At 46.7% G+C, this 13,309-nt stretch overlaps 2 protein-coding genes across 4 annotated transcripts in view; one reads left to right on the top strand and one right to left on the bottom strand.

Moving 5' to 3' along the window:
• The window catches only part of LOC137524479 (uncharacterized), a 128,483-nt gene that overhangs the window by 13,438 nt on the left and 101,736 nt on the right, over positions 1-13,309 (bottom strand). The gene's annotated exons all lie outside the window — the stretch shown is intronic.
• Positions 1-13,309, top strand: part of LOC137524478 (uncharacterized) — a 110,634-nt gene that overhangs the window by 38,717 nt on the left and 58,608 nt on the right. For all 3 annotated transcript variants that reach the window (XM_068244391.1, XM_068244392.1, XM_068244390.1), the window contains exons 5-7: positions 9,316-9,461; positions 10,093-10,200; positions 11,242-11,433. In XM_068244391.1, the coding sequence (XP_068100492.1) occupies positions 9,316-9,461; positions 10,093-10,200; positions 11,242-11,433 (446 nt within the window). The remainder of the gene's footprint in view (positions 1-9,315; positions 9,462-10,092; positions 10,201-11,241; positions 11,434-13,309) is intronic.

Genomic DNA, 13,309 nt, shown 5'->3' with positions numbered 1-13,309 from the left:
TATCTATGTGTTAGAATAGCCCAGTCAAAGTCCAGATCTAAATTCAATCGAGAATCTGTGGCAAGATCTGAAAACTGATGTTCACAAACGCTGTCCATCTAATCTGACTGAGCTGGAGCTGTTTTGCAAAGAAGAATGGGCAAGGATTTCAGTCTCTAGATGTGCAAAGCTGGTAGAGACATACCCTAAAAGACTGGCAGCTGCCTGTAATTGCAGCAAAAAGTGGTTCTACAAAGTATTGACTCAGGGGGCCGAATAATTACTCACACCCCACTTTGCAGTTATTTATTTGTAAAAAATGTTTGGAATGATGTATGATTTTCGATCCACTTCTCACATGTACACCACTTTGTATTGGTCTTTCACGTGGAATTCCAATAAAATTGATTCATGTTTGTGGCAGTAATGTGACAAAATGTGGAACACGCACAGTGATATTTGAGAAGTGAAATGAAGTTTATTGGATTTACAGAAAGTGTGCAATAATTGTTTAAACACAATTAGGCAGGTGCATACATTTGGGCACCACAAAAAATAAATGAAATCAATATTTAGTAGATCCTCCTTTTGCAGAAATTACAGCCTCTAAATGCTTCCTGTAGGTTCCAATGAGAGTCTGGATTCTGGTTGAAGGTATTTTGGACCATTCCTCTTTACAAAACATCTCTAGTTCATTCAGGTTTGATGGCTTCCGAGCATGGACAGCTCTCTTTAACTCACACCACAGATTTTCAATTATATTCAGGTCTGGGGACTGAGATGACCATTCCAGAACATTGTACTTGTTCCTCTGCATGAATGCCTTAGTGGATTTTGAGCAGTGTTTAGGGCCGTTGTCTTGTTGAAAGATCCAGCCCCGGCGCAGCTTCAGCTTTGTCCCTGATTCCTGGACATAGGTCTCCACAATCTGTTGATACTGAGTGGAATCCATGTGTCCCTCAACTTTGACAGGATTCCCAGTCCCTGCACTGGCCACACAGCCCCACAGCATGATGGAACCACCACCATACTTTACTGTAGGTAGCAGGTGTTTTTCTTGGAATGCTGTGTTGTTTTTCCTCCATATCGCCCCTTGTTATGCCCAAATAACTCAATTTTACTTTCATCAGTTTACAGCACCTTATTCCAAAATGAATCTGACTTGTCCAAATGTGCTGTAGCATACCTCAGGTAGCTCTGTTTGTGCTGTGGGCGGAGAAAGGCTTCCTCTACATCACTCTTGCATACAACATCTCCTTGTGTAAAGTGCACCGAATGATTGAATGATGCACAGTGACTCCATCTGCAGCAAGATGAAGTTGTAGGTCTTTGGTGCTGGTCTGTGGGTTGACTCTGACTGTTCTCACCATTCGTTGCTTCTGTTTATCCAGGATTTTTTTTGGTCTGCCACTTCAAGCCTTAACTTGAACTGAGCCTGTGGTCTTCCATTTCCTCAATATGTTCCTAACTGTTGAAACAGACAACTGAAATCTCTGAGACAGCTTTCTGTATCCTTCCCCTAAACCATGATGATGAACAATCTTTGTCTTAAGGTAATTTGAGAGTTGTTTTGAGACCCCCATGTTCCTACTCTTCAGAAAAAATTAAAAGAGGAGGGAAACTTACAATTGACCCCCTTAAATACGCTTTCTCATAATTGGATTCACCTGTGTATGTAGGTCAGGGGTCACTGAGCTTACCAAGCCAATTTGAGTTCCAATAATTAGTTCTAAAGGTTTTGGATTCAATAAAATGACAACAGTGCCCACATTTATGCACCTGCCTAATTGTATTTAAACAATTATTGCACACTTTCTGTAAATCCAATAAACTTAATTTCACTTCTCCAATATCACTGTGTGTGTCTATATGATATATTTAACTGACATTTTGTTATCGTAACAACCAACGATTTATACAGGAAAATCAAGACGATTAACAAGGTTGCCCAAACTTTCGCATCCCACTGTATTTAATTTTAAATTTCAGCCTAAACAAACATACTGTCATTAAGTTACATTAGTTATGTTAATTGAAATAGATAGGTAATTGTAACGATCGGTGGGCGCAGAGAGTATCTGATTACCGGTGATCTGCAGTATCACCGGAAATACAGATATATACCAGATTATAAGTGAACTGCAGTCTCACCGATAATCCGATATACAAACTAACCTCTCATCGCCTGAGTAGAGTGTAGTGTTTGGTGTAACTGTAACACTAAGAGGACAAGGCCTCAATGCAGTAAGGAGTACTGTACAGATTCCTTCCGCAGACCTGAGCTCTCCAAGACGGGAGGAGTCAGACTGACAGTAGGAAGGGATATCTGAAAGTGACCCTCAGGAGGAAGGATCGCTAACAGAGCGAGGAACCGCCTCTAACGGTAAGGTCGGTTCTCGAGGTCGGACAAGCCAGGTCGTACACACACGGACAGATAAAGTACAGGATCAGGAGGCAAAGGCAGAGTCAAAGTACAGGCAGGGTTCAGCAACGGGGTATCAGAAATATCGGGGTACAAAATCAGGAGGCAGAAGCAGAGTCAAGGAACGAGCCGGGGTTCGGCAACAGAGTATCAGAAATATCGAGGTGCAAGATCAGAGTTCAGGAGGATAGTCAAGGCAGGCAAAAGTCATAACAGATAATCACAATCAAACTAGTACTTTAGCTATCAACAGAATCTAGCTTAGTGTAGGATTACAGCTCCAGCTGGTCCCGGCACACTAACGGATCTAACTACGGATCTGGGTGCTCCCACATATGTGAACGCAACGCCAGACAAGGAGCAAGTGAACAACCAGCAGTATATATACTCTAGGACCTCTCCAGGACCTCCCTAATTGCTGGTCCAATGGGAGCAGTGGAATTTGTCAGCTGACCCAGCTGGTCAGCCGACACCCTTCTAACTGCTATTTAAACTCTGCCTCTGTGCTCGCGCGCGTGTAAGTCTGAATCTTGGTGGACTATCAGTCCCAGCCACACCAGTACTGTTTTGCAATGTATCTAATGCGGGGGTCGCCTCTGATGTATATTCCGCCGTTACCAATGCGGATTCCGCCGCACTGCCCATGCGGCATGCGGCGTTTTTTCCGCGTTGTGACGCCATGCTGGACGCGGAAACAGCCGCCTCACCTCGAGAGATGGCGGCTTTTCCGCGTTTCCTCACAGTACCCCCCTCCCGAGGAGTGGACTCCGGACAACTCCCACCAGGTTTCTCGGGATGTACAGCATGAAATTCCTTCACTAACTCGTCCGCATGCATGCGGTTCCTAGGTACCCATTGCCTCTCCTCAATCCCGTACCCCTTCCAATGTACGAGGTACTGTACCGAGTTCTGTACAGTACGTGAATCTATGATCTTCTCCACTTCGTACTCGGGTTGGGCATCCACCAACACGGGAGGAGGAGGAGTGGGACCCACCTGGACTGCTGGTTTAAGAAGGGACACGTGGAAGGACCTCACCCCCCGCATGCTGGTGGGAAGGTCAATGGAATAAGTAACATTATTAATCTTCTTGGTCACGGAAAATGGGCCCACAAACCTGGGACCCAGTTTGGCAGATGGCTGCTTCATTGTCAAGTGACGTGTGGACACCCAGACTAGATCCCCTGGCCGAAACTTCCATTCCACGGACCGTCTCTTATCTGCTTGACCCTTCTGACTCTGGAACGCCTTCTGTAAATTCCCCTTAACAATTCCCCAATTGTCCCTGAGTGATCTCTGCCAATCTTCCAGTGCTGGAAATGGAGACGAGACAACTGGAAAAGGGGAAAATTTGGGTGACCTCCCTGTTACAATCTGAAATGGGGAAAACCCAGACGAGGAATTCTTTAAATTATTTTGAGCGAATTCCGCGAAGGGCAAAAATGTCACCCAGTCACTCTGCGCCTCAGCAACGTAGCATCTCAGGAATTGCTCCAGGGATTGGTTAATGCGTTCTGTCTGCCCATTGGTCTGTGGGTGGTAGCCTGACGAGAAAGACAATTTCATGCCCATTTGGTGGCAAAATGCCCTCCAGAATCCAGACACAAACTGGACTCCCCTATCAGACACGATGTCTTCCGGAATGCCATGCAGCCGGAAAATGTGAATGATAAACAATTCAGCCAGTTCTTGAGCCGAGGGGAGTCCTTTCAGGGGCACAAAATGGGCCATTTTGCTAAACCGATCGACTACCACCCAAATAACCGACATGCCTTCAGACCTGGGCAATTCCCCCACAAAATCCATGGACAAGTGGGTCCATGGCTCACTCGGGGTGGGCAAAGGCTGCAACCTTCCTACAGGTGCCAGCCGGGAGGGCTTACTCTGGGCGCACACCGCACACTCCCTAACATACTCCTTGCAATCTGTTGCCAAGGAAGGCCACCAAGCACACCTGGCAATCAGATCCTGCGTTCTGGCAGCTCCAGGATGACCAGCATTCTTATGGGCGTGAAAGAGTTGCAGAACCTGTAACCGGAATGGTAGTGGTATGAACAAGACCCCTTCGGGTTTCCCTTCAGGAACCTCCTGCTGAAAGGGACCCAAGATCTCTGTCCACTCTTCCCAAGACTCCGTGGCAGCTATCACCAGTTTCTGCGGAATGATGGATTCAGGTGTGGGGGGCTGTGCTGTCTCAGGTTCGAAACACCTGGAGAGGGCATCTGCCTTGATGTTTTTGCTACCTGGAGTGTATGTGATTATAAACCTGAATCTCGTAAAAAACAAGGACCACCGGGCCTGACGGGGACTAAGCCTCTTAGCCCCCTCGATGTACTCCAAGTTCTTGTGGTCGGTGTAAACAGTGATCGTGTGCTCTGCCCCCTCCAACCAGTGGCGCCACTCCTCAAATGCCAATTTAATGGCCAGGAGCTCTCTGTTGCCTATATCGTAGTTTCTCTCCGCCGGAGAGAACCTACGGGAAAAGTACGCACAGGGGTGTAGTCTTCCCTGTAACCCTGATCGCTGAGACAGCACAGCCCCTACCCCGACCTCCGAGGCATCGACCTCAACAATGAACGGATAAGCGGTGTCGACATGTCTCAGGATTGGTGCGGAACAAAACAATTTTTTCAGACTAGAAAATGCATTCTGAGCCTCCGGAGACCAGTGGGTAGTATCTGCCCCCTTTTTTGTGAGACTGGTAAGGGGTGCAATGATCGTGGAGTACCCTTTTATAAACCTCCTATAATAATTTGCAAAACCCAGGAATCTCTGGAGGGCTTTCAGGCCCACAGGTTGCGGCCATTCTAGGACAGCTGTGACTTTAGCAGGGTCCATTGACAGACCTGAGGTAGAAATCACATACCCCAGAAACGTGACGGATGTCACCTCAAAAATACACTTTTCTAACTTGGCGTAGAGTCTATTCTGTCTTAATTTGTTTAGGACAAATTTCACATGGACCCTGTGTTCGGGGAGGTTATTGGAATAAATTAATATATCATCGAGGTATACCAGTACGAATTTACCCAATACCTCCCGGAATACCTCATTGATTAGTTCCTGGAAGACGGCGGGCGCATTGCACAACCCGAAGGGCATCACTAAGTATTCGTAATGCCCGTCGGGTGTGTTAAAGGCCGTCTTCCATTCATCGCCCCTTCTAATGCGGATTAGGTTGTATGCCCCCCTCAGATCTAACTTAGAAAAGATCTTTGCAGTAGTGACCTGCGTGAATAAGTCGTCTATCAATGGTAACGGATAGCGATTCTTCACCGTGATTTTATTGAGACCTCGGTAGTCGATACAAGGTCGAAGACCCCCGTCTTTTTTCTTAACGAAAAAGAAACCGGCCCCAGCAGGTGACCGAGAGGGCCGAATAAACCCCTTGGCCAGGTTGTCACGAATGTAATCCTGCATGGCCAACTTCTCGGGACCGGACAAGTTATACAGGTGACCCCTAGGGGACATACAACCAGCACGGAGATCAATGGGGCAATCGAACGGGCGATGAGGAGGTAATTGATCAGCAGACTTGGGACAAAAGACATCAGAAAAATCGGAATACACCTCGGGAACACCCTCCACGTACACCTTGGTCTGACCCAATGTCACCTTTCCTAGACACTGTTGGTGACAACGATCAGACCATCTGGTTACCTCACCCGTGGCCCAGTCGATTTGTGGAGAGTGGGCCTGTAACCAAGGCATGCCTAAGATAATAGTGGAGGTTGACATGTTCAAAACGAAAAACTGTAGCTGTTCCCCATGCAATACCCCTATCGTAACCCTCACCTGCGGAGTCTGAGACAGGGGACGATCCCGTTGCAGCGGGGAATCGTCTACTGCCGTGACCTGAATGGGGGGACTTACTGGAGTGAGAGGAATACCCAACTCCCGAGCAAATTCAAGGTTCATAAAATTGGCCGCTGAGCCAGAGTCAATAAAAGCTTCAGTGTCCACAGACTTATCATCCCACGTAATAGTACAGGGGAGAAGTAACTTCTTCTCTTTTTGGGGTGAGAATGAAGTGCCTAGGGTGTCACCCCCCACTACTCCTAGGCAGACCCGTTTCCCGACTTGTTAGGGCAGTTTCGCACCCTGTGCCCTGCTTCTGCACAATACAGGCACAGTTGTTCTGTTATTCTCCGCCTACGTTCCACCTGGGTCAATCTTGATCGACCAATTTGCATGGGTTCGGGTGGTGGTGAGGCTGGAGAGGGTGACACCGGTGGAGATGCCGTTACTGCGGGTGTACCAGAAGGTGCCACATACGAAGTCACCCTGACCCGGTGACTGCCCCTAGTCTGCCTCTGATGGCGTAGTCGACGATCGACTCTGATGGCCGATGATATGGCCTCATCGACTGTTGCGGGCTCGGGTAAGGTTAGCATCAAATCAGAGACCTCCTCCGACAACCCAGATAGAAAATAATCCATCAGAGCAAAATTGTCGAATCTGGCAGTAACAGACCACCTACGAAATTCTGCTGCGTAATCGTCGACCGACCCTCTGCCTTGCCGCAAAAGTTTGAGCTTCCGCTCTGGAGTTGCCGCAAGGTCAGGGTCGTCGTATATTACGGCCATAGCCTTAAAAAATTCCTCGACTGAGGTCAGAGCTAAATTAGTGGGGGACAGGTTGTATGCCCAGGACTGGGAATCACCAGTTAACAGTGTTTTAATGAAAATGACCCGTTGGGTCTCAGTCCCCGAGGATCGGGGTCTTAACTCGAAGTATGACAACACTCTACTCTTGAAATTCCGGAAGTCAGACTTGTGGCCGGAAAATTTATCAGGTACAGGCATACGTATGTCATCACTAGAAGGGGATCGCACTGAATCAACTGACGTCTGGAGGGTTTGCACAGAGCCTGAAAGGGCATCAATCAAAGCTTTGTGCTGGCCCAGTGCTTGATGGAGGTTATCCACCGAAGTGGCAAGCATACCCAGACGACCAGTGTTTGCGTCCATTTTGTTTTTTGGTCTGGCGTTCTGTAACGATCGGTGGGCGCAGAGAGTATCTGATTACCGGTGATCTGCAGTATCACCGGAAATACAGATATATACCAGATTATAAGTGAACTGCAGTCTCACCGATAATCCGATATACAAACTAACCTCTGATCGCCTGAGTAGAGTGTAGTGTTTGGTGTAACTGTAACACTAAGAGGACAAGGCCTCAATGCAGTAAGGAGTACTGTACAGATTCCTTCCGCAGACCTGAGCTCTCCAAGACGGGAGGAGTCAGACTGACAGTAGGAAGGGATATCTGAAAGTGACCCTCAGGAGGAAGGATCGCTAACAGAGCGAGGAACCGCCTCTAACGGTAAGGTCGGTTCTCGAGGTCGGACAAGCCAGGTCGTACACACACGGACAGATAAAGTACAGGATCAGGAGGCAAAGGCAGAGTCAAAGTACAGGCAGGGTTCAGCAACGGGGTATCAGAAATATCGGGGTACAAAATCAGGAGGCAGAAGCAGAGTCAAGGAACGAGCCGGGGTTCGGCAACAGAGTATCAGAAATATCGAGGTGCAAGATCAGAGTTCAGGAGGATAGTCAAGGCAGGCAAAAGTCATAACAGATAATCACAATCAAACTAGTACTTTAGCTATCAACAGAATCTAGCTTAGTGTAGGATTACAGCTCCAGCTGGTCCCGGCACACTAACGGATCTAACTACGGATCTGGGTGCTCCCACATATGTGAACGCAACGCCAGACAAGGAGCAAGTGAACAACCAGCAGTATATATACTCTAGGACCTCTCCAGGACCTCCCTAATTGCTGGTCCAATGGGAGCAGTGGAATTTGTCAGCTGACCCAGCTGGTCAGCCGACACCCTTATAACTGCTATTTAAACTCTGCCTCTGTGCTCGCGCGCGTGTAAGTCTGAATCTTGGTGGACTATCAGTCCCAGCCACACCAGTACTGTTTTGCAATGTATCTAATGCGGGGGTCGCCTCTGATGTATATTCCGCCGTTACCAATGCGGATTCCGCCGCACTGCCCATGCGGCATGCGGCGTTTTTTCCGCGTTGTGACGCCATGCTGGACGCGGAAACAGCCGCCTCACCTCGAGAGATGGCGGCTTTTCCGCGTTTCCTCACAGTAATATAATCTCTTACCCACCTTGCTTTAAAAGAACAGGCAAATGTTTGTGATTTCATGACGGCAGCCATCTTTTTGGTTGAAAGAAGGTGACAGGGAGCATGAGACACAGTTCCAACTGTCCTGTGTCCTGATCACCTCACCCAGTTGCTAGGCAACCAGAACAACAACATCAAAAATCCCATCATGCTTTGCACAGTATCAGGGGAAAAATGCCCAGGCAGTTTTCTTTGATGGGGCGGAGCTTAGCTTCAGTGCAGCCACAAAATGAGGCTTGGATAAGAAAAACAAAATTCTGATGCTGTGAAACTGTTAAAGAAACACCAAGCCTTTTCAGTTCTGCTGAGTAGAATTTTAGTCCGGAGGTTCACTTTAAACAATTCCTGGTTATCCTGCCGATTCTCTGCCTCTAATACTTTCAGCCATAAACCCTTAAAAGCATGCAGCAGATCAGATGTTTCTGACAACAATCTGACTGGATTAGCTGCATGCTTTTTTTCAGGTGTGTGATTTAGACACTACTGATGCCAGAATGATTAGCAGGACCTCCAGGCAACTAGTATTGTTTAAAAGGAAATACATGTGGCAGCCTCCATATAACTCTCCCTTTCAGATTCCCTTTAAGTTTCTGGAAGCAAGAGGACATACATTAAGAAACAGCATTACTGGAATCCAAGGCAACGCATTTTTTGGCCAGGCTCATGTATGTAATTATATCTTTCCAAAATCAAACAAGTAAAGGACATAATAAAGTGACAGAATCATCCCACTGCAGCATTATTTCATTAGTATCTACTTTTTTTCCTAGGGATGTGAACATCTCTGCCAGCCTTTGTAGTCCAGGAGAGGGCAATGCTCCACTCTTTATTCTTGGACGCAGTACCCCAGGGCAGGCTAACGGGTGCCCAGTGATCACCTACCAGAACATTACACTGTGCTTCAACATAGATACCGGTAAGTGATCCTCTTAAAATGAACTTGAAGTGACACAAGCAGTGGCGTAGCTATGGGCCCCGGTGCAGGTTTTACATTGCCCCCCCCCCCCCCCCTCCACGCACTCTATATGTAACACTTGATACGATCTGTCATTGCAATAGTGAGATACTAAAGTAATGCTGGCCAGTGGCCATGCAAGTGCAATTTTTAAATGCGAGTATCTTAAATTTATGTTTTTAAAATGACTGCAAAACAACCTAAACTCGACTTCCCAATATATGGTTTTATTTTACTTCAGCTAGGTTGGCCTAATTATTGGACTGGAGTCCTGCTTCGGGTCCTGCTCGATGGGTAAGGTTTGAAGCTGATTCAGTCCAACCCTTCTATTTACCCTCTCTGATTGCCTCAGCTACTGTGAAATCAGTATCTAAGTTGAACTCTCTTAATAGAACTGTTGGTGCTTCGGTCAAACTTTGGTTGTGTTATCTCTAGTATGAGCCTTTTCCCTTCTTCCAGAATCTAATTTTTGGGCAATATGGGCTTCCCCCAGCTTTTGAATCTCCTGGCTCCTTTGCTTGGTGGCGGAAGCAATCAGGATGACCCATCTCTATTGTGCTTCATCTCTGACTGTTGCCATTCCCTATTGCAGATTGCTCAATGTGGCAGGGAGATGACATCCTCACCGAGCTCCTCGCTGCTCTGGTACAGTCCCTACAGACTCTCTGCCGATGTTCTGTGTCCTCCAGCATGTTCACAGGTAAGGTATAAGGACTGGAGGGGACTAACATGATTGCAGTAATGATGCTTTAATAAATGTGGAACAGTGTGTGTAAACCCTAAATATATATTCCATTTATCCCATTACGTAAGTACAGTAGTTTGCTTTTGGGCAGAGAAATTATTTATTGTCAAACACTTTTCTTCTACTGAGCAGAAAGCGTTTGGCATCATTTCCTGTCGGTTCATTGTCACATCATGTTTTGAGCCCCTAAGGGGATATAGACTGCGCTTGTGCAATTGATGGTAAACGCATTGAGACAAACGCTCCCATTCATCTTAATGGGAGACGCAGTGGATCCCAGCACTATGCAACTTACATGGACGCCAGCCGATGTCCATCTGAACCGCCATATGGTGACACTTAGGTCCCACCCATGAAGCACCCCAACCAAACTGACCCACATTGACAAAAGTAGATTGTGTTGAGGCCTGACCCTCCCTAACATAAATATTAAGAAAATTCCCATACAATTGGAAAATTGATGACCTAAATATGATCTGTTGTTGTTCAAAAGGAGTAGAATTTAGAAGCGTTTTGGCTGGATTCACAGTAGTCAGTTACATAACGCATGCATTATAATGAGTGTAAACTGCAGTGGAGACTGGACACAGACTTTAATACAAAGCTTGCATGCAGCAAGTATTTTCTTTATTCTTTCCAAAAGAAATCCTTGCAAAGGATCTATACAAACATCATATGCTCATATGCACACTATTTTGGCAGTTGGACTGAGCAACTGATGTTCAGTAAGTGCTTTTGAAAATAAAGAAACCCATGAGAATCCTCCATTAGAGGATAGACTAGTCAAAAACCTATCAGATTTGTCATTTTTTATTGCTTACTGTAACTGACAGCACCATAGGAGAAAAGTAAGTTATAGTGTGTTTTACTCAGCGAGAATTATACTTCTTGAACACATATAGTTTAAATGTTACAATTTTTTAGGATAGTTGTCCTTTAAGCCATGCCTTTTCATGCAAAAATAGTTATGAATCGTATTATTTTATCTGTTAATAGAAGCCAGCCTTACCTGTCAGTCCCGATTGCTGACCCTCCACGCCAAGCAGAATGCAACGCTAAGCCCTCAAGGTGTGGACCATGATGATATACAGCAACTTGTGACCACAGGAAGTACACTAAGCATACGAAGCAAAACCGCCACGGTGACAGCTTGCAGCCAGTCCCCCACAAGCCCACCACCATCTCCAGGTAAGACACACTGCGGTAGTCTACAGTCACTGGCTTGGAAGTAAAGACAGTGCTGGGGATTATTAATAAAAACAACATATACCTATCAAACTAGCAAAAGTTTATTTTTCTTTATGGAAAAGTTTCAAAAACTTTTGAAACACAGTAGTAGCAGTAGGGTATTGTACCGTGTTAGCCATCAGTAAAAGCAAGAAGTTTTAAATCAAGAACAAGCGAGCTTTCGGCTTTGCAGCCTTCGTCGGGCTTAAATCCTGTTTGCTTGCAGGCTGATGGTACAGAGAGCTCTATACATGCAACATCAAAGGGGGTTACATATAAAATTATTATAGCGGCCTTAAAAATTCAGGAATCCACCTGGAGTCCTGGTGGACCTTGTTGGTGGTGGCGGAGAAGGCAGTCAAGCGGCCTGCAGGCAGAGATGCTGTGTGGGGACCGACTTAGTCTTGGGGCAGGCAGTCACACGGCGTGCAAGCAGAGATGCTGTGTGTGGGGACTGACTTAGTCTTCGGGCAGGCCTGAGCATACTTTGCAGACCAGGCATCAGTGGTCAGATGGACCCTTGACCCAACGCTGTGTGCCAGAGATGTCACCACTTGCCTTTCAACATCATGGTACAGTTTAGGTATCGCCTTTTTTGAGAAAAAATTGTGGCCTGGTAACTTCCACTGCGGTATGTGGCTTTGCTTTTGTGTGCTGCTTTTCCTCAGGTGGTCATCCCATTGTAGTTTGTGCTTTGTAATCATGTGCCTTCGTAAGGTAGTTGTCCCTACGCGGGTCTTGGTCTTTCCACGGCTCCATTTTTGGTGGCAGAGAGTACAGATGGCACTGCTCTCATCTGAGGCAGACACGCAAACATTTTTCCACACCGCTGAGCCCTGGGGTGATGGCACTTTGGTGGTGGCGGCCGACTGAGTGTTAAGTGGAATGCCAGAATCAGAGCAGGAGGAGAAAGATATGTCACGCTTCCGTGCGGAAGCTGAGAAAGATGAGGTGTTCTGTGTTAAATAGTCAACTACGTCCTGACAATTTTGGGGGTTGATGGCACGTGCCTTCTTCTGAGCACTGTACTTTGGGCCAGGGCTGCACGAAATCACGTCAGCATGACCTCGAAAAGACCTGCCGGGTGGCCTGCCTCTGGGTCTGCCCCTGCCTCTCCCTCTACCTGTTTTGTCCATAATGGGGTGGAGGGAGAAAGTGAAAGGTATATACTGGCTTGACTAATACAATGTGCAGTCACACAGGTGCAGTGAGAGGTATGCAGTTACTGGTATTACAATACAATGTGCAGCTGTCACACACAGACAAGTACCGGACAGGTACAGTGACACTGCATTGCGCTCACGTAGGTAGGTGGGTGCACTGAAGTGAACAACAGGTAGGTATATGCAGTGATGGGTATTACAATGTGCACCTGTCCCACACAGACAGGTTTTGGACAGGCACAGTGACACTGCATGTGCTCACGTAGGTAGGTGGGTGCTCTGAACAACAGGTAGGTATATGCAGTGGTGGGTATTACAAATGTGCACCTGTCACACACAGACAGGTACCGGACAGGCACAGTGACACTGCGTGCGCTCACATAGGTAGGTGGGTGCACTGAAGTGAACAACAGGTAGGTATATGCAGTGATGGGTATTACAATGTGCACCTGTCACACACAGACAGGTTTTGGACAGGCACAGTGACACTGTGTAATAAGTAGTTTTGATGGTTTAATCTCTGAGCAATCTAAATGTGTGATGATTAGGATTCTCTGAGTGGCTTGGGCCCAGCTATGATGGGAAGAATAATTATCTATATTGGATGTGACGCGATTGAGATATCAAAGCTATAGATAAATTATATATGTGATATTGATAAGACTTATTGAAAG

The sequence above is a fragment of the Hyperolius riggenbachi genome, chromosome 7 (assembly GCF_040937935.1).
Source record: "Hyperolius riggenbachi isolate aHypRig1 chromosome 7, aHypRig1.pri, whole genome shotgun sequence".
Taxonomy (NCBI): Eukaryota; Metazoa; Chordata; class Amphibia; order Anura; family Hyperoliidae; genus Hyperolius; species Hyperolius riggenbachi.
The sequence above is the reverse complement of the archived record's forward strand: the minus strand, read 5'-3'. Positions and strand labels throughout refer to the sequence as shown.